Raw genomic sequence first — 27,595 nt, forward strand, 5'->3', positions numbered from 1 at the left:
CAACTCCCACAGGAGAGGTGGCATGAATGGGAGGCAGAATTAGTGCACCTGCCCAAGATAACCCTGCCTAGGTGCTACACTAGACCCAGCCTAGATCAACCTAACTGCATGAGAGACAATCATGTGTTCTGTGATGCCTCCGAGCAGGCATATGGATCAGTAGCTTACCTGAGAACAGAGAATCCAAAGGGGGAAATTGAAGTTGCATTCCTTGCAGCCCGGTCACGTGTTTCCCCCAAGAAGCAACAGTCCGTTCCCCGACTAGAGCTATGTGCTGCCTTGACAGGTGCTCAGCTCTGCAAGGTCATCAGCACAGAGTTAACCCTGGCCATTCGCAGCTGCACTTTATGGTCAGACTCAGCTACTGTACTAACCTGGTTGGGCTCTGACTCATGCAGATACAAGGTCTTTGTCGGTACGCGTGTGGCTGAAATACAAGAGTTGACAGAAGCCAACACATGGCGGTACGTACTCCCACGAGACAATCCAGCGGACGATATAACCCGTGGCCTCACCCTCCAAGCCATCAGCCAAGGCAGCAGGTGGACCGACGGGCCCGCATTTCTGAAACAAGCTCCTAGTGACTGGCCCGATCTACCCCCTCCAGCTCAGAGTGATCCCGAAGGTGAGCTGAAACGTCATGTCGTGCTAACCATGTCCAGTTCCAGTCCCCCAGATCCGCACCAATATCAGACCTGGGACAGCTTCCTTGATGCTGCTGCACGCCATTTTTATGGGGCGGCTGATTCCAAGAACCCCCTCACCGCTGATTCCTATGCTGCTGCTGAGTTGGACGCTTTACGGCAATCACAAAGAGAGTCTTTCCCTGATGATGTCACCCAGTTAAAGGCCAACAAACCCATCGCCAGATCAAGTCACCTTCTGCTACTTACACCCAAGTTTGATGAGAAAACAGGTCTCATCAGAGTAGGAGGCCGTCTTCGCCGTAACCCTGACATGCAAGTGGATGAAGTGCACCCCATTGTCCTGGACCCCCGACACGCTCTGACCAGACTCATCATACAAGATTATGATACAAAGCTACAGCATCCGGGCCCAGAGCGAGTCTTTGCTGAAATCAGGAGGAAATTTTGGGTGCTACGTGGACGTGAAGCCATACGCCGCCACCAGAGATCCTGTACAGAGTGCAAGAAGTGGAAAGGACAACCAAATCCTCCCCGGATGGCAGACCTCCCCCCAGCCAGACTACGTCTCTTTAAACCCGCATTCTATTCCACAGGCGTAGATTGTTTTGGGCCATACACCATCAAGATCGGACGCAGGAATGAAAAGAGGTGGGGGATATTATTCAAATGCCTAACCACGAGAGCAGTCCACCTCGATCTGATTCCCAGTATGGTGTTGAATTGAGTGGATTGAGTGGGTCAGATGAAACGCCATATCATGTAAAATGAGATAACAAATTAATGGACTAGACACTAGACTCAATTCTTAGTTCGAGACCAATTGGTGTCTACATGATTGAAAGCCAAACCCTTACATGGCCTCTGGGTGCAGTTCCTTAAAGTCACCACCAGATGCCGCCAAACCTGTACAACCAAGCCGCCTACTCAGCATAGCCATGACATCCTGTATAAGGATAAATACAATTTAAGTGTAAATAAATGGGATCCTGAACTAAGTAATAATACACATATACACAATCTATATTTGACAATTGTTAACCTGATTTATGGATCAATGATTACAGCACATTGATGCCAACTATGAAGTTTGCTGTCTTTTCTTTTATTTTCTTTACAAGCGATACTGTCTTTATCGCTGATAATATTGCTGTAACTGCACTGAGTGAAAAGATTACCTGTATGTATTGTCCTCTCAACAATGACATGCATGATGTGGAACAAGAACTAGAATTAACCTGTTAAGTTTCCCTGAGAGAATTTGGGATTTAATATGTCATGTATATACATGTTATTCATGCTTGCTTAATTATGGTTAGAACATTAATACATATATGATGTTATTGATTTTAATGTTTATGATTGCTGAATAGAGCCAAGACCTTTGACATATGCATTATGAGCAGAACAGAAGTATCAGAATGATAAAAACAGGAACTGGTTGCGCTCTGTGGTGTGCGTAGCTTAGCAACCAGTTTCCTCTGTGTGTTTATTTAAAGGTTGTGCGCTTATGGCCCATCTGTGTGGAAAATTACTGAGAATAAGTCTCAACAAGTCTTTGCGCATTGATATGTGGAAGGACGACGCGGAAGGACACTCACACTGAGGAAACCAGTGATACGACCCAAGGTGATAAAAAGTCTTCCACAGCTGGGACCGGGGCTCTTTTTTTTTCTTCACCCTGCGATGTGGTCTGGACGGAGTGTGTTTCTGAAGACGGATTCGCGGCAGTTTGGGACTTAGGTTTTTCACGAAGGATCTTTGACTTTTAGCCGTGGATGGATCATTCTTCACAGATTGGGTAAAGTACAAAACTTTTATTAATAAGGTGTTTAAGAGGAAGATATGAAAGATTAATCGCGTGTAGGGTAAGAGCCATTTTACCACTCCCATATCTTTAAATCATTTTTAGCCAAAAACGCCTTATTCTGAATCAGGTCTTGAGCTCTTTTGAGAAATGATCAATCTTAGGAAGCTCTTATAAAAGGTTTAAATATTATTTTTGATTTCCTGTTTCCTATTTCATTTAATTTTTTATTGATTTTATGTTTTATTTCTAAATGTGATTTTTATGATTTATATTTGCTACATCATTATTGCCAATAAAATTATTAAAAGACAATTTTTGAATTAATCATTTTATTTGTTTCTTTTCAATTTTATTTTATTTCTTTTGGACATTCTATAAGTCCAAGGTCATTTTATAAGACCAAATGAAATGATTGATAAACCAATTGTGAATTAATTATTTTATTTGTTTCTTTTCAATTTTATTTTATTTCTTTTGGACATTCTATAAGTCCAAGGTCATTTTATAAGACCAAATGAAATGATTGATAAACCAATTGTGAATTAATTATTTTATTTGTTTCTTTTCAATTTTATTTTATTTCTTTTGGACATTTTATAAGTCCAAGGTTGTTTTTATAAGACCAAATAAAATAATTATAAAACCAGATGTGAATTAATTATTTTATTTGTTTCTTTTCATTTTATTTTATTCCTTTTGGACGTTTTCATAAGTCCAAGGTCATTTTATAAGTCCGCATTATTTTTCTTCAAGACGGACACAACAGCATCGGACGTCAGGAAAAAGGTTGTTTGGGGGGGGTGGAGGTATGGGCGGGTGGGGGGTTGGGTGTTGAGGGGTCGGGGTGTGTTCGGGGGTTTGGGGGCCGGGGGTGGTGGGGCCTGGGGCGTGGTGGGTGGCGGGTTTGGGTGGGGTGCGGGGGGGTTGTGTGGGGGGGGGGGGGGGCGGTGGGGCGCTGTGGGGGCCCGCTGGGCCTCGTTCTGCGGCCTTGGGCTCGGGGGTGTGGGCCGGGGCTGGGGCGGGGGTGTTCCGGGCGTCTGGGTCGGCTCGCCGACCGGTGTCCGATCGGGTGGCTTGGGGGTGGCCTTGGTGCTGCCGCGGCCTGGGGATTTCGGGTGGGGGGGGGGTGGGGGGGGCCGGTGCACGCTTTGCTGGACCGCGGTTGACGGCTTCTTTCTTTGGTGGTGGTCCTTATGCATGCCAGATCCGTCGCACCAGCATCTACTGAAACTCAACAGAAGTAGCCTCTCCCTCCCACAGCCCCTTGAATCAGTGGGTGCTGGTGTCTGTGGATCTCACTTTGCTTTATCTATCCTTCCCTCCTTCCTCTCTTTAGTTTTTCCTCTGGTCACTTGAGATCTCAATTTATTGGAAGTTTGAGGTTTCTGGGGTTGGCATAAGACTCTGGTTTTGTAACCACGCAGGAGGGGTTTTGTTGGTGCTGGATTTCACTTTGATGGATTGGATGTACTGGCTTCTATGGATCTCACTCTGCCTTATCGATCCTTCCCTCCTTCCTCTCTTTAGTTTTTCCTCTGGTCTCTTGAGATCTCGCTAAATTTGCTGGAATTTAGAGGCTTCCGGGGTTGGCGTAAGACTTTGATTTTGTAATCATGGGGAAGGCAGGAAGTGTTTGGTCGGTGCTGGATTTCACTTTGATTTATCTTTCTTTTCTCTTTATTTTTTTCTGACCTTCTCTCTGGTCTCCTGACCATTTAAACCCCACGACTCTGGCAAGATTCTGAAGTACCTGGTTAAGGCGAAGGGTAATGGGATATTTATAAGGCTTTAGGTGAATTAATGAGTATAAATTTATACGTATTTGCACGCACACGCACGCACGCACGCACGCAAACGCACGCACACACAAAAACGGCTGTTTGGGACTTAGGTTTTTCACGAAGGATCTTTGACTTTTCGCCGTGAATGGAACTTTCTTCACAGATTGGGTAAAGTACAGAACTTTTATTAATAAGGTGTTTAAGAGGAAGGTATGAAAGATTAATCGCGTGTAGGGTAGGAGCCATTTAACCACTCCCATATCTTCAAATTAATTTTAGCCAAAAACGCCTTATTCTAAATCGGGTCTTGAGTTCTTTTGAGAAATGATCAATCTTAGAAAGCTCTTATAAAAGGTTTAAATATTATCTTTGATTTCCTGTTTCCTATTTCATTTTATTTTTATTGATTTTATGTTTTATTTCTAAATGTGACTTTTATGATTTACATTTGCAATTTTATTATTGTCAATAAAATTATTAAAAGACAATTTTTGAATCAATCATTTTATTGGTTCATTTTTAATTTAATTTTATTCCTTTTGGACATTATATAAGTCCAAGGTCATTTTATAAGACCAAATAAAATAATAATAAAAAAAAACAATTGTGAATTAATTAGTTTACTTGTTTCTTTTCATTTTTATTTTATTCTTTTTGGACGTTTTTATGAGTCCAAGGTCATTTTATAAGACCAAATAAAATAATTGAAAAACCAGTTGTGAATTAATTATTTTATTTGTTTCTTTTTATTTTTATTTTTATTTGATTCTTTTTGGACATTTTATAAGTCCGCATTATTTTTCTTCAAGACGGACACAACACCATCGGACGTCCGGAAGAAGGTAAGTGCACTTGAATTACCTTCAACCAGTGTTACCATTTGTATTAATAAAGTCAAATACTCCTGCTTGATATGAAACAAATCCGTATGATCCTCACAAGGATTATTAAATGACTAGGTCAATAACAAATGCAAACAACTCAGAGAAGTGGAGCTGCCAATGTAAGTGAGGTGTTCAGACTATTATTCCTGGGCTCTGTGTGGTTATTCACTCAGGATTGATAGGTGGATGAAAACGGATTGGCCTCATGATAAGAAGACAGTGAACAAACCTAGGTGAATCCACTTTGATATATCGGCTTATCTAATTCCCGTCTCCTCACGCTGTCGCCTTAGAGCTGGTGAGGGAAAAGGGGAATTTCTAACCCTTTGATTGGAGAGTCGATCAGGACATATTTCCCGATTTAAGTCCTGCGGGTAAGCGGAAGTTGACAAGGTGCCACACAATTTTCATCGCCCTAGGACAATCATAGTGGGACAGGGATCCATTTAACCTATGTAGGTGGCGCTCCAGAGCCATTTTTCTGTTATCATCTATGGCGACTTTAAAATATAAAATTTTTCGCCAGGCCTGATGTGTGTGTAAAATTTGGTGAGTTTACGTTCACGTTTAGTGTCTCAAAAATGCGAAGCTAATAGGTATGCCTCCCAGTTTTCACAAATCTAGGTCAAGTCATCTTTAGTTGTGTATCGCTTGAATCATACAATTGGAAATGCTCCATAAAAATGAATAGAGGGCGCTATTGAGCACAACGTTGGGTTACTTGCACGTCAGGGTACTGGCACGTTGGGGTACTGTTACATGGAACAAGGACCATTTAAAATGTTAGTTTTTTCCATGCCTTGTCTGTGCAAAGTTTAATGAAAAAGGCCAAAAATGATGTATAAATCCCAAAATAAAATCAAAATAGCGGACTTCCTCTTTGGTTTGGCAAATGGCTACATAATACTTTTTTGTAGGTCTAGCATAATCATAAAATCGGAAATGCTTCATAAAAATGTCTAGAGGGCGCTATTTATTGCTAATTGCACAATAAATCTCTAAAAATTCATGTTCATGACAAGTCTGATTTGTTTGCAAAGTTTCATGAGTTTTCACACATGTATAAATAAAATAAAAAAAAGCAGCACTTGGCAAACAATGCATTGCTATGGCAACAGCGTGTTACAAAATAAAAAACTTTCCATTACTTTGCATCTTAAACATCTTAAGATGAAACACACCAAGTTTGAAGACAGTCGGATAAATTTTGTAGGAGGGGTTCGTTAAAATATGACCCCTGAAAAAGGCCACAAAAAATGGCAAAAAATCCCATCATAAATCAAAATGGCGGACTTCCTGTTTGGTTTAGCACATGGTTCCAAGAGACTTTTTTGTACATCGTGGGCTCTTATGTATGCCTGTAAATTATCATAGCGCTAGGTGAAACGTACAACCGGGAATGCTTCGTTAACGAGGAGTTTTTTTTTAGCTCAAAATGTGATGCCCGGCCCCTGCGGGACTTCCTGTTGGGTTTAGCACAGGGCACCAAGAGACTTTTTTGTACATCCTGGGCTGTTACGTATGTCTACAATTTTTCGTCGCTCTTGCTGCTTCGTACAACTGGGAATGCTTCATTAAGAAGGATTTTTTTCCTTTGCAAAAAGTGCATGCCACGACAACAGCGTGTGACGAAATAAAAAACTTTCAATAACAGGGATCCGTTTAACCTATGTAGGGGGTGCTAAGGAGCCATTTTTCTTTTGTCATGTATGGCGACTATAAAATATCAAATTTTTCGCCAGGCCTGATGTGTGTGTAAAGTTTGGTGAGTTTTCGGTCACGTTTAGTGTCTCAAAAATGTGATCGTTTGCGGAGAATAATAATAATAAGAACTAGAGCTGCGAGCAGCTAGAAAGGGCCCTCGCAACCCGTGCCACGTTGGGGTATTTGCACGTTGGGGTACTGGCACGTTAGGGTACTGTTTCATAAGAAACTGTCTAAATTGTAATTGTTTTTGCCATGCTTTGTGGTTTTGTTCACATTGCTATTAAATACTTTGTCTAGGTATTTGGCTGATAGGTATGCCTCCCAATATTCACACATCTAGCTGAATCATATAAAAAACATTTTTCTTTTCAAACAATGCATCGCTACAGCGAAGGCGTGCGACAAAATAAAAAATTTCAATAACTTTTCATCTTAAATATCTTAAGATGAAACGCGCCAAAGAATATATGACGCCTATAAAAGGCCCCAAAAATGGCATCAAATACCAAAGTTAATCAAAATGTCAGACTTCCTGTTTGGTTTAGCATATGGCTTTAGAAACTTTTTTGTAAGTCTTAGGCTGATAGGTATCCAAATTTTTTCACATCTAGCTGAATCATACATTTCCAAAAGCTTCATAAAAATGTTGAGATGGCGCTATTGAGCCATTTATTGAAAATTAAATAAATTTAAATAAATTAAAAATAAAATGTTCCTTTTTTATGGCAAGTTTGATGTGTGTGCAAAGTTTCATGAGTTTTCGCATGTTTAGACAAAAAAAAAAAAAAAAGCAGCATTTTACTTGGCAAACAATGCACCGCTTTGGCAACGGCGTGCGACAAAATAAAACACTTTCGATAACTTTGCATCTTAAACATCTTAAGATGAAGCACACCAAGTTTGAAGACAGTCGGATAAATTTTGTAGGAGTTCGTTAAAGTATGACCCCTAAAAAAGGCCACAAAAAATGGCTACAAATCCCAACGTAAATCAAAATGGCGGACTTCCTGTTTGGTTTAGCAGATGGTTCCAAGAGACTTTTTTGTACATCGTGGGCTCTTATGTATGCTTCTAAATTATCATAGCGCTAGGTGAAACGTACAACTGGGAATGCTTCGTTAAAGAGGAGTTTTTTAGCTCAAAATGTGATGTCCCTACGGGACTTCCTGTTGGGTTTAGCACATGGCACCAGGAGCCTTTTTTGTACATCGTGGGCTGTTACATTTGTCTCCAAATTTTCGTAGCTCTAGCTGCTTCGTACAACTGGGAATGCTTCATTAAGAAGGAATTTTTTCCTTTGCAAACTGTGCATGCCACGGCAACAGCGTGCGACGAAATAAAAAGCTTTCAATAACTTTTCATCTTCAACATCTTAAGATGAATCACACCAAGTTTGGAGATGATCGGATAAACTCTGTAGGAGGAGTTCGTTAAAATAAGACCCCTATGAAATGGCCCAAAAAATGGCAACACGTTCCAAAGTAAAGCAAAATGGCGGACTTCCTGTTCGGTTTAGCATATGGTCAAAAAGAGTTTTTTGTACCTTGAGGGCTGTTACATATGTCTTCAAATTTTGGTAACTCGAGGTGAAATGTACAGCCGGGAATGCTTCATTAAGTTAGAATTTTGAAACACAAAATTTGATGCCTCGCCTCTGGCGGACTTCCTGTTAGGTTTAGCATATGGCACCAACAGGCTTTTTTGTAGATCATAGTCTGTTACATATGTGTACCAATTTTCGTGGCTCTCAATTAAACGTACCACCGGCAATGCTTTGTTAAGTAAGAATTTTGAAACTGTAAATTTGATGCCCCGCCACCGTCATATAGTATGTCAAAAACTTTAGATTTTTTACCATGATGTTGTCCCAGGTGTTGAGATGGTACAGCCCAAGTTTGAAGTCAATCGGGTTAACCGTGTAGGAGAAGCGGGCAAAAGTATGACCCCTGTAAATGTGCAAAAATGGGCCAAAATTGGACATTCAAATACTCATACCTCACTTTCTGTCTACTTTAGGGTACACACTTCAAAGAGGTTTTTGTTCATTGGGATGTGCTACAGGTGCCACACAATTTTCATAGCCATAGGACAATCGTAGCGGGACAGGGATCCGTTTAACCTATGTAGGTGGCGCTACAGAGCCATTTTTCTGTTATCATGTATGGCGACTTTAAAATATCAAATTTTTCGCCAGGCCCGATCTGCGTGTAAAGTTTGGTGAGTTTTCGTTCATGTTTAGTGCCACAAAAATGTGGTTGTTTACTTTGTATCTTAAACATCTTAAGATGAAGCACACCAAGTTTGAAGACAGTCGGATAAATTTTGTAGGAGGAGTTCGTTAAAATATGACCCCTAAAAAAGGCCACAAAAAATGGCTACAAATCCCAACGTAAATCAAAATGGCGGACTTCCTGTTTGGTTTAGCAGATGGTTCCAAGAGACTTTTTTGTACATCGTGGGCTCTTATGTATGCCTCTAAATTATCATAGCGCTAGGTGAAACGTACAACCGGGAATGCTTCGTTAAAGAGGAGTTTTTTACCTCAAAATGTGATGACCGGCCCCTACGGGACTTCCTGTTGGGTTTAGCACATGGCACCAAGAGACTTTTTTGTACATCGTGGGCTGTTAAATTTGTCTCCAAATTTTCGTAGCTCTAGCTTCTTTGTACAACTGGGAATGCTTCATTAAGAGGGAATTTTTTCCTTTGCAAACTGTGCATGCCACGGCAACAGCGTGTGACGAAATAAAAAGCTTTCAATAACTTTTCATCTTCAACATTTTAAGATGAATCACACCAAGTTTGGAGATGATCGGATAAACTCTGTAGGAGGAGTTCGTTAAAATAAGACCCCTATGAAATGGCCCAAAAAATGGCAACACGTTCCAAAGTAAATCAAAATGGCGGACTTCCTGTTCGGTTTAGCATATGGTTCAAAAAGAGTTTTTTGTACCTTGAGGGCTGTTACATATGTCTTCAAATGTTGGTAACTCTAGGTGAAATGTACAGCCGGGAATGCTTCATTAAATAAGAATTTTGAAACACAAAATTTGATGCCTCGCCTCTGGCGGACTTCCTGTTAGGTTTAGCATATGGCACCAACAGGCTTTTTTGTAGATCATAGTCTGTTACATATGTGTACCAATTTTCGTGGCTCTCAATTAAACGTACCACCGGCAATGCTTTGTTAAGTAAGAATTTTGAAACTGTAAATTTGATGCCCCGCCACCGTCATATAGTATGTCAAAAACTTTAGATTTTTTACCATGATGTTGTCCCAGGTGTTGAGATGGTACAGCCCAAGTTTGAAGTCAATCAGGTTAACCGTGTAGGAGAAGCGGGCAAAAGTATGACCCCTGTAAATGTGCAAAAATGGGCCAAAATTGGACATTCAAATACTCATAATATATATGTATACTTCAGCAAATGTCAAAAAGTGATTTATGACCCCAATAAAACAATGATTTATTGCACCCCCCAATAAAACTTTATTGCCCCCCCAATAAAACCATTCACATCCTAGCCCTTTGAAGTAAGCCCCGCCCCCTTCCGCTTTCTTAGCCAATCAGAAGCCGTTATTTTGAATTAAGCCCCTACCCACTTGCCACCTTCTCAACCAATCAGAGGCCGGAAGCCAGCTCCTGTCAAAAATGATTGATAACATTCCACCCACCCCTCCCTCCCACCCTCTTCGTCTTAACCAATCAGAGATCGGAAACCACCCCCCTCATCGCCTTAACCAATCAGAGGCCGGAAGCCAGCTCCTGTCAAAAATGATTGATGATATTCTGCTTCCCACAACATCAAACACATGTTTTCCGATCCCCCCACCCTTCAACAAACAAATGATTCCGGTCACCAGCACCCGACTGTCTACGTACTTCTTTGAACCCTACAAACAGTAGCTTTTGTTGTTTTCCGGTCCCCCCACCCTTCAACAAACAATTGATTCCGGTTCCCCCCAGTACTTTCTTTGAACCCCCAAACAGTAGCTTTTGTTGTCCAGCTGATAATATTATTTCGACATCCTCGTGTTAATAAATTATTTTTCATCTTACAGGAAGGATCCTACCACCAGCTTTTGAAGTAACAATGGGGGAGCGCCCCCTTGTATTTCGAATTACTGATAAAGCTGCCTACTTTGAAGTACAAAGTGTATCAACCGTAGGAACCCCCGACCCCCCTTTTCACCAAGTAGGGCGGCAGGAACCCCCCACCACCGCCCTCCTCTTGTATGTGTGTGCGTGAATGTAAATTAGTTACTTATTCTAGTTAAAGTGAATATTTAAAAAATGTTATACATTTGTTTTATGTTTTTTAAAATAAATAAAAGAGACTTACCGATGTTTCTGAATACGTAGTCGCGTCTCCTTCATGGGTTTTTTTTCTTTTCTAAAAAAATTAAAAATAAAATGGGGTCGGTTAGAAACAGACGGAGTTGGTTTTATAGAGGTGAAAAATAGATTATTCGTGCGTAAAGGGCGGTTATTTAACCCATTTCAGAACCGCGTCCTTCTTTTTCCTCAGACTAAAAACTTGTCTGTCTGTGTGACTATGTAAAAGCCAATGGGGTGGCGGGGAGGTGTGACTCCCTCACGCCGCGGTAAACGGCGACATCTATTGGGCAAAGGATGTTACTGCATATGGTTACTGAGTGAACGACACAAGGAGGAGTTACCTTTCTCTTATATCCACGTCAAAGCGTATCACGCCATCAGTTCAACCCTTACCTTGGATTTACCAAGAAGTTTGTCTTTTTGGGGTCTCTGAAAAAACCGACATTCACAATGGTGAAAGGTAATGATCTTTTTATTATTATTTTTATCGGTTTATTTGTATAGAAGATATAAAACTATTTCGGTATTATATTTCATATCTTACAGATACTGTTACAACAACCGCACAGGTGTACGATGCTCGTGAGTTTACTAAATTTTAATTATTCGTAATATTCTTCTTAATTTAATATAGGAAATTGTTTTATAAGGTCCTCAGCAGTTCGACTTTAGCGACGACGATTTCACAAAGGAGGATTACGGTGAGCATCTACGTCTAGTCTAAAATATTAGTAGTGTATTGAATTTTAATGTATATTTTGTTTTTATTTTCTAGATTCTATCAAAGCGAAGGAGTTTTCAGTTCTGCACAAAGAGTTGCATTCGCTTCCTTTACTTTGGAGAAATCCACCGGAGGAGGTCAGTGTTTTGGCTGACGAGGATTCGAGGCCGGTCGCGAGCGGAAGAGGCGAAGAAGAACCGAGAGCTGTTTCCGACGACGCCCGGAGCGCTAACACGCTGAAAGCGGCTCCTATTCCCCTCGTTTCAGGCCGTGCCAGGATAAATATCTGCAGATACGTGACAACGAGTGGTGAGCGATTGATATTTATTATTAAAGAGAATTATATAATAAGATAAAACGCGTTCGTTTATTGTTATAGTAGAAATATGAAACGACGTAATGTTTTCAAATACTACATTACCCATAATGCATAGAGAACAGAATGTTTTGTTTTACTTTTTTAAGATAAAAGCAATCTAATTTTACCGATAAAATGAATATACTATTTTGTAGATAGTGAAGAGGACGCCGGTCAAGCCGTTGAGTCCACGTTGGGTGCCCCGCGCGGACCCGGAGAAACCGACGAGCGAGCAGTGACAGATCGCAGCGAGAGGAGGAGGAGGAGACGTCGACCGAATCCAGCCGAACGAGGGTGCCGAACAAGATGCAGCTTTCATCAAGAAGATTGTATTCGTGAGCGGATAGAGGCGGCCAGGCGCATTACACGTTTAGAAACGACTATGCGTATTGTACATTCTATTATTAATAATTTTTAAAACCTTACAATGGAACGCTACGATAGACCTGAGACATGTAATATACCGACCGAATTGGAGGAAATTGTAAATCAGATAAATGATCCCTTTGCGTCTATAAGACAAATTGATAATTTTGAAGATTTTTTTAGCCCTATAGACGCGGCTTTGGCACGACTTAATCGAGCAATTTCAAACGGAGATGAAAATCATGAAGTACACACACATGTCATTTCAGATAACGATGTAGCTGGTATATCTAATGAAATATCACTCCCATCCGCTCTGGCATTTGGTGATGGTTTGGGAATAGATGATTCAATTGAAATACAACCCGCTGTACAATACATAAGCGAACCGTCACAATCCATCCAGCAGGTGGGAAACATAATCGAAGCACAACAACCAATTGTGCCACAATCAAATGAAACACATCAACAGCAATTACATAATTTGACGCATTCAAATGAAATTCAGTCTGCAGCAGCACAATGCATAACCGAACCGCCTCTTTCTAACCAGCAGGTGGCACACATAGTTGAAGCGCAACAACAACAACTACAATCAAATGAAACACAACACCAGCAACCACCTACGGTACACATACACGAAAATCAGGCAAGTGATGAGGATGTACAGGAGGGTACGGGAGGTATTATTAGAACGAGGAGACCCGTTTTTAATAATACAGAATTCCGTAAACGTATTTATACACGTGAGTCCGATGAGCCCCTTGATTTTGCGACTTTTTATACAAATATAGGAGATAATATAAACGAACTAATTGATGAGGTAACTAGATCAACACATCCTGGTGATATCGTGCAAGTGGAATTAATTAGCGGTGATAGGAACGCTAACTGTTATCTGCGTCTTACCGACGATCCAAATATTTTAAACGATGAAGTTAATAATTTATTGGAAAATATAGCTCAATCTAACATAGAGATTTTAGCTAGCGACGAGATCCAAATGGTAGTACAAATTGTCCCAGATATGCGTGGCGCAGGCGGTGTCAGGCGCAAGCTGCAGTTAACTACAAACGAAGAAATTTTGAGAAAAAAACGAAATTGTTTGTATATGACCTATAATGAAAATAACAAACTATGTTTTGCTTTAGCATTAGCCTTCTTGTTGGACGGGTCGTTAACGGAGGCCCAGGCTATGCAGAAAGCAGAGCATCTACAAAAATGCGTGGGGCTAAGCAGTCAAACATCAGTCAGTCTGAGAGACGTGCATAGATTCGAGACCTACATCAAACGAAAAATCGTAATTCTTTACAGAAACGATGATTGTAGGCCGATGTCTTTTTTTGAAACGCATTATCCAAAATCAGAGGATACTCTGTTTTTGTTATTGCTGAATGAACATTATTATGGCATAAAAAGGATCGAACGTTTTGTCGGACAGAGTTACTTCTGCCGACACTGCTACAAGGGGCATTCAAACTGGCGAACTCATAATTGTGAGGGACGATGCGCGATCTGTCTCAACCCATTATGTACACAACAACCGCGAAAAATCGTTATTTGTCATGATTGTAACAGATCATGTCTAAACGATGAATGTTATGCCAAACATAAAGAAAGCGGTCGAGGGATTGAGAGTAATTGCGTCCTTTGGAAAAAATGTCACAAATGCGGTCTATTGTACTACAATTCAAAACATGCCTGCATACAACCCCGATGTGTTATGTGTAAACAGGTGCTTCCGGAAGAGGGCGACACGCTGCTTAATCCACATCATTGTTACATGCAACCCCTCAAAAACGAGCAGATTTGTAAACAAATAATCTACTATGATTTTGAAACTTGCATAGGGGCGGACGGTAACCATAAAGCATATCTGGTATGCGCAAAATTAAACGAATTTGAAAAAGAATGGTTAGGGGATGATTGCGTGCGACATTTTATCGAATACTTCAGAAATCCACGCTTCAAAGGTGCTACCTTTATAGCCCATAATGCACGAGCCTTTGATACATACATCTTAATTAACAAGATGATCTGCATGGGGGTTAAACCCGAAATTATTATGCAGGGCAGCAAAATCATCTGTTTCACAGATACCGACTATAATATGAGATATATCGATTCGATATCTTTTCTTACAATGGCTCTGAGCAAATTCCCAAAATCGCTAGGTTTCGAAGATCAGGTAAAGGGTTATTTTCCACACGCGTTTAGCTCTTTTAAAAATCTGGACTATGTAGGTCCATATCCTGATTCAAAATTTTATGGGGTGGAACGCATGACATCCACGCAACGCGCTGAATTTTTTATTTGGTATGAAAAAGTGCGAGGTGGGATCTTTAATTTTACAGAGCAGGCGCTGATGTATTGTAAAAACGACGTCAACATTTTAGCGACAGGATGTGAGAAATTCAGGGAGGAATTTTTAAACAGCACAGGAATAGACCCGTTTAAAGCAGTTACGATCGCATCAGCGTGCATGAAAGTTTTTCGCAGTAAATTCTTAATTCCTAATACGCTAGCAATTACCCCGACCGATAATTATAGGCGACAGTTCAAAGCATTCTCACACGACTCAATTCAATACTTGATGTGGGTAATGCATAGCCAAAATATTGATATCACGCACGCGCTCAACAGAGGCGAGATGAAGATCGGTCGATATTTTGTAGATGGGTATGCGTATGTAAACGGCGAACAATGGGTGATCGAATATCTGGGATGTTTTTATCACGGATGCGTCGAATGTTTTGACCCTAACCAAATTTGTCCTATGACCAAAAGACCTTTCCAAGAAAAATTTGACGCTACTGAAAAGAGAATGCATGAGCTAACTCATAATCACGGCGTTAAACTTTTTGTTATGAGAGAACATGTCTGGCAACGAATGAAACAGACTGATCCGAGAGTGAGAGAGTTTCTGCGCGAATCAAAATTCCCGGAACCTCTCAATCCTCGTCAAGCTCTTTTTGGCGGTAGAACGAACGCATTTGTTTTGCGGTACACAGCCGCGCCAGATGAACGTGTATTGTACGTTGATGTCACTTCTCTGTATCCTTTTGTCAACAGCACCTGTCAGTACCCTCTAGGGCATCCCATTATCATTCACAGAGACTTTGGTGACCTCAGAAAGTATTTTGGTTTCATCAAAGCCGCTGTCCTGCCACCCAGAAAATTATATTTCCCTCTACTTCCTCATAAAACAGCTAGAGGTAAACTTGTGTTTACGCTTTGCAAAACATGCGCAGAACTTAACAATCAAAATAGCTCATGTACTCATGATGACAAAGAAAGAGAGCTGGCAGGTGTATGGACGACGCCCGAGTTCATCAAAGCTTTAGATCTAGGTTACACCGTCTCACAAGTTGATGAAGTATGGCATTTTAATGACACGAGTAATGATGTTTTCAAACAATACATGAATACCTTTCTCAAAGGAAAGCAGGAATCTTCGGGGTACCCCTCTCACATCGTAGATGACGCAGGGAGAGAGAAATACATCTCTGACTACTTGAAGCACCAGGGTATTCAACTCGACGCTAGTAAGATAGCTCCAAACCCGGCTAAAAGACAGGTTTCAAAGCTATGCATGAATTCGACTTGGGGCAAACTCGGACAGCGTGAAAATTTAAATCAAACAGAAATTGTAAAAAATCCGGATCGTTTTTTCAACCTACTGTTCTCAGGGATGTACGAGGTGAAATTTTTTCACTTCCTTAGCGATGATGTTTCTCTGGTACAGTACAAATACAACGAACGCGCACAAACACCCGCCTCTCCGACGGCTAACATTTTCATCGCTTGCCTAACAACATCCTATGCCCGTTTAATAATGTATAGGTATTTAGAACAACTGCAGACCAGAGTACTCTATACAGACACTGATAGTTTGATCTATACTGTGAAACAGGGTGAAAACACTCTCCCGTTAGGCGATCTGCTAGGCGATCTGACAGACGAGCTTGATAATGACAGTATCCAAGAATTTGTCTCCGCAGGTCCGAAAAGCTACGCTTATCAGACCAGAAACAAGGGGAAATTGGTCATGAAGGTAAAAGGCATCACGCAAACGCATGATACGTGTCAAATCATCAATTTTGACAGCGTCAAGGACTTGGTTGACGGATACGTCGACAGCATGGGGGCGCGACCAGGGCTGCTTCATACCCCTCAATTCAACATTGTTCGAGATAAGAAAGGGTTTCATTTGAAAAACACTTCATTTATGAAAAAGTTTCAGGTGGTTTACGACAAACGTCGGTTGCTTCCAGGCGGACGTAGCGTTCCATTTGGTTTTTGATTGTGTTGATTGTGATTGTGACTGTGTCGGAGCAAAAAAAAAAAAAATAAAAAAAAAAAAAAAAAAAAAAAAAAAAAAAAATAATAATAATAATAATAAATATGAATCCGAACCACATTGATTTTGATACTAGATTAGAAACACCATTTGCATGCCTCGTAGCCGGCCCAAGTGGGTCCGGCAAGACTTATTTTGTGAAAAGTATTTTGGAAAATTGTGAGCATGTCATGAAGTCGCCTCCTGAGAATATCGTCTGGATTTATAATTCTTATCAGGAAATGTATGATGAACTTGAAAAAAAACTGAATAAAAAGATAAAGTTTGTAAAAGGTCTCCCTGAAAGCTTTGAGGACGAATCTCTCTTTCCAGTCCATCTTTCGCACCTGATCATCTTGGATGACGTCATCTTCGAGGCGAGCGATCACCCGGAAGTGGTAAACATTTTTACCCAATACAGACATCATCGGAGAATGAGCGTCATATTACTCACTCAAAACATTTTCCACCAAGGGAAGTATAGCAGAACAATCAGCTTAAACAGTAATTACATTATACTGTTTAAAAACCCTCGCGATAAATTACAGGCGAGTGTTTTGGCCAATCAAATCTACCCCACGCGTAAAAAGTACTTTTTGGAATGTTATGAGGACGCCACAAAAAACGCTCATGGGTATTTATTGGTAGATCTCACCCCCTCGTCGCCAGATCGATTTAGATTGAGAACCGGTGTGTTACACGGGGAGTGGCCAGCAGTATATTTACCCAAAAGCTCGTAAGATGTCAAAACTTTTAAAAAAAAACGCCCCGCTTCTTAAATTATTGTTTAATGCCCTCCCTCGCAAACGTAAACAAATTCTCAAACAAGCCCCCAAAGCCTTAGTGAAAGCGCTCTGCGAGATTGCATTAAATCTCTTAAAAGGTCATATTCCTCTAAACCCCTCTCAATATAAGAAGTTGAAGAGACGAAAGAAGTTTATTCGGATATTAGCCGATAAAAAAAACAGTCTCAGAAAGAAGCGTATAACTCTAGTTCAAAAAGGTGGTTTCATACTCCCTCTACTGGCCGCTTTTGCACCTGTCCTAGGCAGTATCGTCACCGGTCTAGTAAACAAATAAAACATGAGTTTGAAAACAGCTCAGAAAATGTATTTAGTTACCCCGCACCAACTGGAACGTTTAAGCAAACCCACACCCAATATTCGGGAGACGGCACAGGATGATTTGGACGTTAGAATGAGAGAGTTATTAGACGATCGTTCTATAACACAATATGAAAAACTAAGAAGATATCAAACTCTATTGCAACGGTATTTAGGACTGCTTAAACAAAGAGATCGTGAGTTGGTTCCGGTGGCTTTGACAGTTCCTAATCCGCGGGGGGATTTTGGACGCGAAGGAGGAAGACCGGAAAAGATGAACGTGGAGGAGGAGGGGGTGGGGGGAGAGCCGGGGGGAAGTGTCAAGACGAATGCGGATGAATGGGGTGAAATATTACAAACTATTCCGCAACGTCATCGCAAAAACGCCGAATATGTTTTAAGAAAAATATCGTCTCGTGAAGAAAAGGCATGGAATCAGCGGGGGGAGTTTATCTCTAACGGTAGACCCGTCAGAGGCTCGCATATGACCGATTTAGTCAGACATCTTATTGTAAACGGAAAGAAGATCAACGAACGAGGGTTACTGGGTTGGACGGAATTCTTGCAACTAATATCGGAGCATAATATACCCGAGACTGTAGTATCGAACCCTCAAGCCAGAGAGCGTTTAAGATTAATAAAAAACGAATCTATTTTTAAGCATGGTGACGGTGACGTAATATCCGATGGTAAAAGGAAGTGTAAGAGGAAGCAGAAAATCATCAAATGGGAGGATTATTAATTTTACACCTTTCGTCGTGAAAAGAAGAATAAACACACCCACTCGCATCTTTTGTATCTTTTTGCATATGAATTTTATTGAATAAAAAATTTGAAAAAGACATCATGAGCATTGACATTTTTTTTAAATATATCTAAACAACATGAAATTTGACCGCCGCACATCGTCCTGGGAAACATCCTCCGACTTTCTACGTACGTTGCAACCATAATATCATTCGTAACAACATCGTCATAATATTGGGTTAAAACCTCGCGGTAAGATTCGCCACATCCTCGGGCCGATAAATAATAAACACAATGCTGACCGCATACTGTCGAGAGTTCGTGCTGTAATTGACGGTCGTGGTGGAAGATCCGGTCGGAATGTTTTTTTAAGAAACGGTTTATACTCTCGGGGTAATAATGAAAATCCGGTGGGAATCCGAAAGAATCGAAGAACGTAGCCGTGCCGTCGTCTTCTAACGACAGCGCCAACCAGTGTTCGCCAGGAAGATGGCGAGGGTGAGTATTAACAATAAAGAAGGCGGGGGTAGGGGGCGGTAATATGTCAGTCAACTCATCTTCGGCGAAGACGCCTTGGAATCTTTCCCCCTGAATTTGCCTCATCAGACGCTCCAATTCACGGCCGTTCATCTTTTAATAATAATCGATCAAAACTTCTCTTTTTGAATTAATTTCAATAATGCTGTCGTAAGCGGCATAAACGATAAGGGTTGCGGTATGAGGGAGAGGATTTCTAAATCTCATATCTAATCTTATGACACCGCTGGAGACGGGGGATAACGCCTCTGTATCGGAGGTGGGACTTAGGTTAAAAGCGAAAAGCGCGTAGCCATTTTGAAAGTCCTGCAAGTCTAAAAACAGGGGCAAATCTTTCAGATACCTTCCAGTTGCTTCAAATAAATTATGGAATTCACGTACAGAGTTCCCCGCTGCAAAAAGCGGTTGAAAAGGTTTATTTGGGACCTGAGTACCGTCTCTCGATAGTGCTAAATATTCAATATCGTGATGAGCGAAATTAAAGGGGTTTAAATCTCTTCTGCCCACAAAAGCGTTATGATTAACGAGAGCCAGGACGACACTTTTTGGCATAGTTCCTAGAAAGAGATTGTCTTGATGACATATTCTTGAATTTTGAGGGATGGAATAAGTTTTTATGTTGACTCTCGTAACCGGATATAAGGCATTCCCCTTATTGAGAGCTGAGGCGTGACCCAACGTCACCGCTGGGGAGACGCATACTTTTTTAATAAACAGCGAAGCACCCATAATTTTCAAACGTGTATCGCTGTCAGGTGCACTCATCAGACAGAAATCATCGCTCGCTCTCGTCAGCTTCAACCTTAAATCCACATTATTCAAAAGGTGTCTCTCGCAGAAAAATATATCCGTATGAATTGGGCCGATGACGTCAAATTCTTTTGAATTCTGTATTAGACGAGCCCGTCTAACAAAGCCTTCGTTTACCCCGTCCCCTTCGACGGCTAGCGAGTCCATAACACCTCTCGTATCTTTAAAAAACATCCCCGCCGTAAATTGACTTTTCAGCGTTTCCCCGGAGAAATTTAATAACGTCTCTATTATAGCCCTATAGGGATGCGAGGCGCTAGATTGTGAAATTAAACGGTCGCCGAGGGTGACGTCAACTTGGCTAAAAATAGTATTCAGAGGAAAATTAATTATACTAACGCGTTCGTTAGGGGCGATGTTAGACCCGTCTCGTCGCGTTATTTTTAAGCGCAGGTGTAATAGCGTATCCGCCAAGTCAAGATATTTCGACCCGTCACCGGGGATAAAAAATTCAATAGGGGATTGGTCGCCAAGAGCCGATAGAGGCAAAATCTCAATATACTGACTCTGTTCTATTGAGAGCTGCGTCATGGGAGGTGAAAATAAATCTAATTCGGACATGGTACATTCTTGCGACTTGTGATGTAAGAGGGCCATTTTTCTTTAAGAGAAAATATCCACGCTGTTTCTCATACGCTTTCTTTTTCGAACTGATTTTCTTTTAGTACTGCGCTTGCGTTTTTTATGCGTCTTAATCCTGCGCCCCACAGGCCTAGAGGCCGGACGCCGCGCCAGTACGACTAGGCCGGACCCGTCTTGATTAACCCCCCTCTTATGACTCATTCTCTCCATAACACGCCCAGCGACATCCGTGGCAATATTTTTAGCCGCTGACTGTAAATGCGGTTTGGCCACGTTCAAACCTCTTTTAACTAAGGGGGCTACGAAACGAAATAATTTTGCAAAAATAGATCCTAATCCGCGGCCGTATTGCACGGGTGCACCTTGGAACCCTGGTATACCGCTTCCGGTCTGATGTTCATAATACTGAACGAAGCGGTAGGGGTCCTGATGTGACGTCATAATAACCATGATTTATCGAGGTCTAAAGTGTAACGTTAAAATGACCTTCCCAAAACGGAAACCAACGGGTTGATTTTGATCCGTCTTAATATGAATCGCTATATCTTCGATATGCTTTTTACTAACAGGATGATAATAAGCCGGATTAAAATTTTTATAAATAATCTCCCCGTATCGGCCTAAAACAGGAACTGCTCTCAGTAGCGGAGCGGATGCGTCACCAACCGCTTGATGTCGAATTACATCCGTATATAAATACAAATAATAATGACCCGCGTTTATATCCGCGGGATGAGGAGCGATAGTCCAATCTAATTCGATAGTAAACCATTCGTCATCTTTCATGCCCAGAATATAAGCTAATGGGCCTACGAAGCGGATCTTGTAGCTGCCATCCGCCACGAAGAAAAAAAATGTTCTTTTCAAGTGGTTGAAATTTAATAAAATGAAAGGGCCTATTTTATTTTTTATAGCAACCTCTACCGCCTGTCGTACCTTATCGAGATTATCATAGTCCCCGGGTTTAACCTCTAGAACGTATTGGGTGGACGTTTTCGTATTCATTAAGAAAAATGACGTGTGTTCTTCGGGAATGTTTACCCAGCTGCGCGGATATGAAATTTCCGTTAGGGCCACCTCCCATTCCCCCTTGACCAAATCTAAATGACGCGCAAGATTAACTCTGTATTGCGCAATTGTATTATCCTTAAACATATCCATGCTTGAATTTGACGGGAGAGTTACGTAGAAACCTCCTTCGTTATTGGGATCCATAATAACGTATGATTTATATTGTATATTTCCGTTCATTTTAAATATTTACAACCTGTGACGCGTACACCCAGCTATTAAATTTTTCCGGCCAGCCCTTCCAACGGATTAGATATTGAGTCCGCCCTTTAACCTTTCGTCTTTTAATAATTTTTTCAATTTGAAAAGCATAATCTTTTGAAATATTGACCTTTTGCAGTTCTTGCTCATAAAATGACCCATCTATTTCCTCGCCGTCGTAATCTGCTAGTTTGTAGACAGGGGGCGCTCGTGGAATACATTTAGTAATTGTGAAATATTCATCGGTGAAGCTCTGTTCATATTTCTTATCGAAAACCCCTCTTAGTTTTGAAATGCGGACAATATCTCCTTTTTTAAAATTCATTTTAATCTTTCCACCCACCGGGATGTTTCCGTATAAATTGAAAAATGCTTTTCGAGTCGTTTCGGCGTTCACTTCATTCGGCCTCATTTTAATGCTGGAATGAATACTATTATTGTAGGCGGAAATGAGATCTTGTAAAATATCTATATATCTGCGGGTATTTTTCCCCGTAAAATAACGCCACATCCTAGTTTTCAGCGTTCGATTAAATCTTTCCACCGTTTGGGCTTTTGTGTCGCTGTGCGTTGCAAAGTGTATGATACTATGTTTTTTCATTAATTTAGCAAAACGGGTATTAAAAAATTCTTTCCCTCGATCCGTTTGTAATTTTTTAGGAACGCCGCTCTCGGCGAAGACTGAATCGAAGGCCTCTGCCACCCTCATCGCTGATTTATCTTTCAATACACGCGCGTACGCGCGCTTTGAAAAAATATCAATAACGGTCAATAAATATTTATTATTGTCGTTATAGGAAGCTAACGCTTGCATGTCACACAGATCGGCCTGGAATTGTCTCAGAGGTCCCATAATAAATACTCTATTTCTAGGGAAATTAATACGGGCTGGTTTATGTAACGAATACGTATCTTGTTGAGATAAATATTCTTTAACTTTATCACGTTTTATTTTTTTATTCGAGGCCTTCCGAAGGCCTCTGTGGAGGCGTTCAACACCCCCATAACTGGATGGTTCATGAGGTGTGTAGTAGAGCTGCTTCAAACGTGCGGTCTCCTTCATTCTCATCTCTCTTAATGGTTAATGAAGGTTGTGTCTATAATTTTATACACAATTAAATATTTTTAATAGGTGGTAAAATTAATTTGCATCGTTATATTTCAATGCATTATTTACCGTGTGTGTGTGTGTGTGTGTGTGTGTGCGTTATAAAACAAGGCCTATTATTCCCCTCCTTCCGCATCTCTCCTAATGGTTAATAAAGGATGTGTCTATAATTTTATACACAATTAAATATTTTTAATAGGTGGTAAAATTAATTTGCATCGTTATATTTCAATGCATTATTAACCGTGTGTGTGTGTGTGTGTGTGTGTGTGTGTCATAAAACAAGGCCCGGCATAGACTTTTTTTTTTTTTTATTCGATGGATAATAAAAAACACATGAATACATAATTCTAAAAAAACACAAAACATACATTTTCAAAAAGTAAAAACATACATTTTCAAAAAGTAAGTATACATGCTTTTTTTTTTAAATTCAATGGATAATATCAAAACACATAATTCTAAAAACTATAAAAAACATAAAACATACATTTAAAATCAACGAATAATAAAAAACACGTAATTCTAAAAAACTAAGAAAAACATACATTTTAAATCAGCGAATAATAAAAAACACATAATTCAAAAAACTAAGAAAAACATACATTTTCAAAAAGTGAGTATACATGATTTTTTTTTATTTTATTTTTTTTTATTCGATGGATAATAAAAAACACAATTCTAAAAACTATAAAAAGTAAAAACACAAAACATACATTTTCATCCTCACGGGTGTAGAAAAATTATGGATTAACATAGTAAAGCACTCTAAACAAGATACGGGGATGTACTTTGCGTTCGATAAAGCTTTTAAATTGTTTCATTTCAATCACCATATTACGAGGAATGTTATTATCTTCACAGTATCGTACGCAATCTATGAATAGAGCAATGAGGGTAATCAGTTGCCCGGCTTTGACAGGATCACCCCTCCATTCGCATGTGGCATAATCCAGAGTATCAACAATATTGTGGTGACTTATTTCAACAACTCGTTTTACATACTCCCCCCAGGATTGACCAAACAAGGTGGGGGCCAAAGTCCTGACTTTATCAATTACTAAAACCAGGCGCTTGACACGTTTGGAATCATCATCATCATCATCATCGTCATCGTCATCGCATTTGTGTATAGCTCTCTCTATAATTTCTATCCAATTATCAATACCGTAGTAATAATTGATTTGCATTTTTCTTAGAAAATTACCCATCACGATCGTACAGTCCTCGGATCAAGTCAGGGATTGCGTCGGCGAGGTACCCGTCCCAAGTACTAGAAAGAACGGTTGTGATTCTGTCCAAGATCAAACGTTCATGTACGTACCCGTGTAGCACTGATTCGATGATGCGTTTTACGTCAGCGTCTGAGGACGGATGGTTCGTGACTGTTACAACTCTGTAGATTGTTGATCTAAAATGCCCGTTACATAATTCACCGATAATGGCGTCGAAATTCGTCCCAAAATAATACGGGCGTCTGGGTGCATTAAAACAGGTGTGGTTGTTTCGACATATGTATGAATAAAAACACCCCTCGCACGTTTTTCTACTATATCTGAGGATAGCGATCCTTAACATAAAACTTACAGCCTGTTTAATACATTGATATCTCGCGTTGTTCACCCACATAAACGGAGTCTGTGTCCAATCCAGCAAAGTATCTCGTTCGCTGCGCGGCTGCGGAGGCGGTGGAGGGATGGCGGACGCCGATAATCCTGGAAGCATAACGTTAGATGATGACGTGGCGTCGAAAATTCAAAACATAGATACTTCCGCGGTAACGGGCTCAGCCTTACCGTTCGGGAATTCCCACGTCGTCGATGTCACCGGTGAAGGGTGAAAGGCTGAATCTGATGAGAAATTCCACACAGGCTGATCCGACGTGTCGGAAGCTGCCGAAGATTCGCTGGAAAGAGCCCACGCCGGAATCCCGCGTGCTACCGGTGAACTGCTCTCCTCACGCCTCGTGTCGATTGTGATCGAAAGCGTTTGTGTTAGCGGTGGAAGATTCTCTTTTCCGCACGCCCCGTTGACGTCATCGCACGGCCCAGCATCGGAGCATGCGCAGAGACCCTCCTCCGCCGCCGCCTCCACCTTAGCGGAAGTCAGGCCTCCGTAACATTCAGCCGACGTTGATGGGCAGCCATCCCCGCCAATCGACTCGTCCTTCCGGACAACCGCAAAATGAGCATCGTAAGGTCCTACGGTGCTCATGGTTTGGTAGACCCCGGATGAATGAGGACCCGGAGGGACGTCCATCGGGCAGTCTCCTCGCTGGACTGGTGTCTCGAGAAAGGTAACGTCCGCAACGTTTTCTTCATTGTCCGAGCATTCGGGACTCGAGGTGATTAGAATAGGTGGAGGAGGATCAAAACAGGAACGCATACCTTCGCTGTTTATAGAAAATAGCTCCGGAGAAGTTGTCGGCGTCGTTGGCGGGGTGCTTCCTTTTCGTTGATCGGTGGGGCGCATGATCGGAGGCATTTCTTGTTGCGTATCAAACGAATATAGGTGGTCAATACCTTGCTGGGGGGCGCGTACTATTTTTATACTTGTAGAGGCGGGGAAAAGGTGGTTCGGGTGTGAGGAGGGGGGTGTCGGCAGACTGTAGATAATCAAATTTTCAGAGTTTTTCTTACCCCATTGTCGAACGAATGTAGATAGTTATTACCTTGTTGGGGGGTAGTACGTGGGGGGAAGGTGGTTTGGATATGACGGGGGGTAGGGGTGTAGCGGGAGGGAGGGTGGAAGCCGGCGGACTATAGTTAATCAAATTGTAGTGTTTTTCTCACCCCGATGAGATTCACCCACAATCTACTATTAGAATACAATGTAGAAATTCTCTCCGACTCACTCAACATGTGGTCCCTCCATTCAGGCCAAGGTACGCTTACAATTTTATAAAAAACACCACATTCTGTATTAAATGATTCTAACGTAAAATTCATGTGCTCGGGGTCTCTACAGCCACCCGTAGATTTTAATGGACATTCTTCATCTCCTATGATATGATCGATCTTTACACGAAAGTACCAACGCCCGTTTGGCGTGGTTCGACTAACCCATGTGAAACATAAAATCTCACCGCGATGTCCTAGTTGGTTCGAATGAAACGTTGTGTACTCTCTGAAGTTTCGGGGGATAAGATCGATGATTACGCCCCAGTCATTTGAATTCAATGTGCCGAAGCCAGCCGCCGGGGTTGTCTTGACACCATCATATTCCATAAAAATACATAGTTCGCCCATCTCGTACAAAAAACGATATCCCCAAAATGCATCATTCAAAGCCCACTTCTTCTCCAATGCCCCGTCAACAGGTTTTTGAACACGCCGTAAAAACATTCTTTGTTTACGAGGCGTCATCAGCGGGTTCAAAACTTGCATTAAAACGCTAGTCTCACCTATTACACGGCAGTCGGACTCTGTCATTTTCTTTCAACCGTCACCGATCAAATGAAGAAGAAAAATCGAATCTCCCTCGTTAGTCAGTCTAAAAACACACCCACTACTTTAAATCCATCCCACCCCAATACCACGTGCTAATTAATCTAGAAAAAAAGAAAAAGTACAAATGCCGTGTTATTTATTTTTATTTATTTTAGAGAAAGAAAACCCCTGACCATATGCAGTAACATCCTTTGCCCAATAGATGTCGCCGTTTACCGCGGCGTGAGGGAGTCACACCTCCCCGCCACCCCATTGGCTTTTACATAGTCACACAGACAGACAAGTTTTTAGTCTGAGGAAAAAGAAGGACGCGGTTCTGAAATGGGTTAAATAACCGCCCTTTACGCACGAATAATCTATTTTTCACCTCTATAAAACCAACTCCGTCTGTTTCTAACCGACCCCATTTTATTTTTAATTTTTTTAGAAAAGAAAAAAAACCCATGAAGGAGACGCGACTACGTATTCAGAAACATCGGTAAGTCTCTTTTATTTATTTTAAAAAACATAAAACAAATGTATAACATTTTTTAAATATTCACTTTAACTAGAATAAGTAACTAATTTACATTCACGCACACACATACAAGAGGAGGGCGGTGGTGGGGGGTTCCTGCCGGCCTACTTGGTGAAAAGGGGGGTCGGGGGTTCCTACGGTTGATACACTTTGTACTTCAAAGTAGGCAGCTTTATCAGTAATTCGAAATACAAGGGGGCGCTCCCCCATTGTTACTTCAAAAGCTGGTGGTAGGATCCTTCCTGTAAGATGAAAAATAATTTATTAACACGAGGATGTCGAAATAATATTATCAGCTGGACAACAAAAGCTACTGTTTGGGGGTTCAAAGAAAGTACTGGGGGGAACCGGAATCAATTGTTTGTTGAAGGGTGGGGGGACCGGAAAACAACAAAAGCTACTGTTTGTAGGGTTCAAAGAAGTACGTAGACAGTCGGGTGCTGGTGACCGGAATCATTTGTTTGTTGAAGGGTGGGGGGATCGGAAAACATGTGTTTGATGTTGTGGGAAGCAGAATATCATC

The 27,595-nt window shown here is 41.1% G+C and overlaps 1 protein-coding gene and 2 long non-coding RNA genes across 3 annotated transcripts; 1 reads left to right on the forward strand and 2 right to left on the reverse strand.

Moving 5' to 3' along the window:
- Positions 1–11,030: 11,030 nt before the first annotated feature.
- Positions 11,031–12,509, reverse strand: LOC144022595 (uncharacterized). The gene is made up of 3 exons (XR_013284372.1): positions 12,371–12,509; positions 11,999–12,170; positions 11,031–11,218 (listed from the first exon to the last, which is right to left on the reverse strand). It is a non-coding gene; the product is annotated as an uncharacterized LOC144022595 (long non-coding RNA).
- On the forward strand, positions 11,558–12,808 carry LOC144022594 (uncharacterized). The gene is made up of 4 exons (XR_013284371.1): positions 11,558–11,623; positions 11,798–11,864; positions 11,939–12,193; positions 12,398–12,808. It is a non-coding gene; the product is annotated as an uncharacterized LOC144022594 (long non-coding RNA).
- Positions 12,809–23,762: 10,954 nt separating this feature from the next.
- Positions 23,763–27,158, reverse strand: LOC144022459 (uncharacterized). The gene is made up of 2 exons (XM_077527277.1): positions 24,903–27,158; positions 23,763–24,821 (listed from the first exon to the last, which is right to left on the reverse strand). The coding sequence occupies exons 1-2, from the start codon at positions 25,588–25,590 to the stop codon at positions 24,310–24,312; spliced, it is 1,200 nt and encodes a 399-aa protein (XP_077383403.1). The 5' UTR covers positions 25,591–27,158; the 3' UTR covers positions 23,763–24,309.
- Positions 27,159–27,595: the final 437 nt, after the last annotated feature.

This window comes from Festucalex cinctus, chromosome 7, assembly GCF_051991245.1.
Source record: "Festucalex cinctus isolate MCC-2025b chromosome 7, RoL_Fcin_1.0, whole genome shotgun sequence".
NCBI lineage: Eukaryota > Metazoa > Chordata > Actinopteri > Syngnathiformes > Syngnathidae > Festucalex > Festucalex cinctus.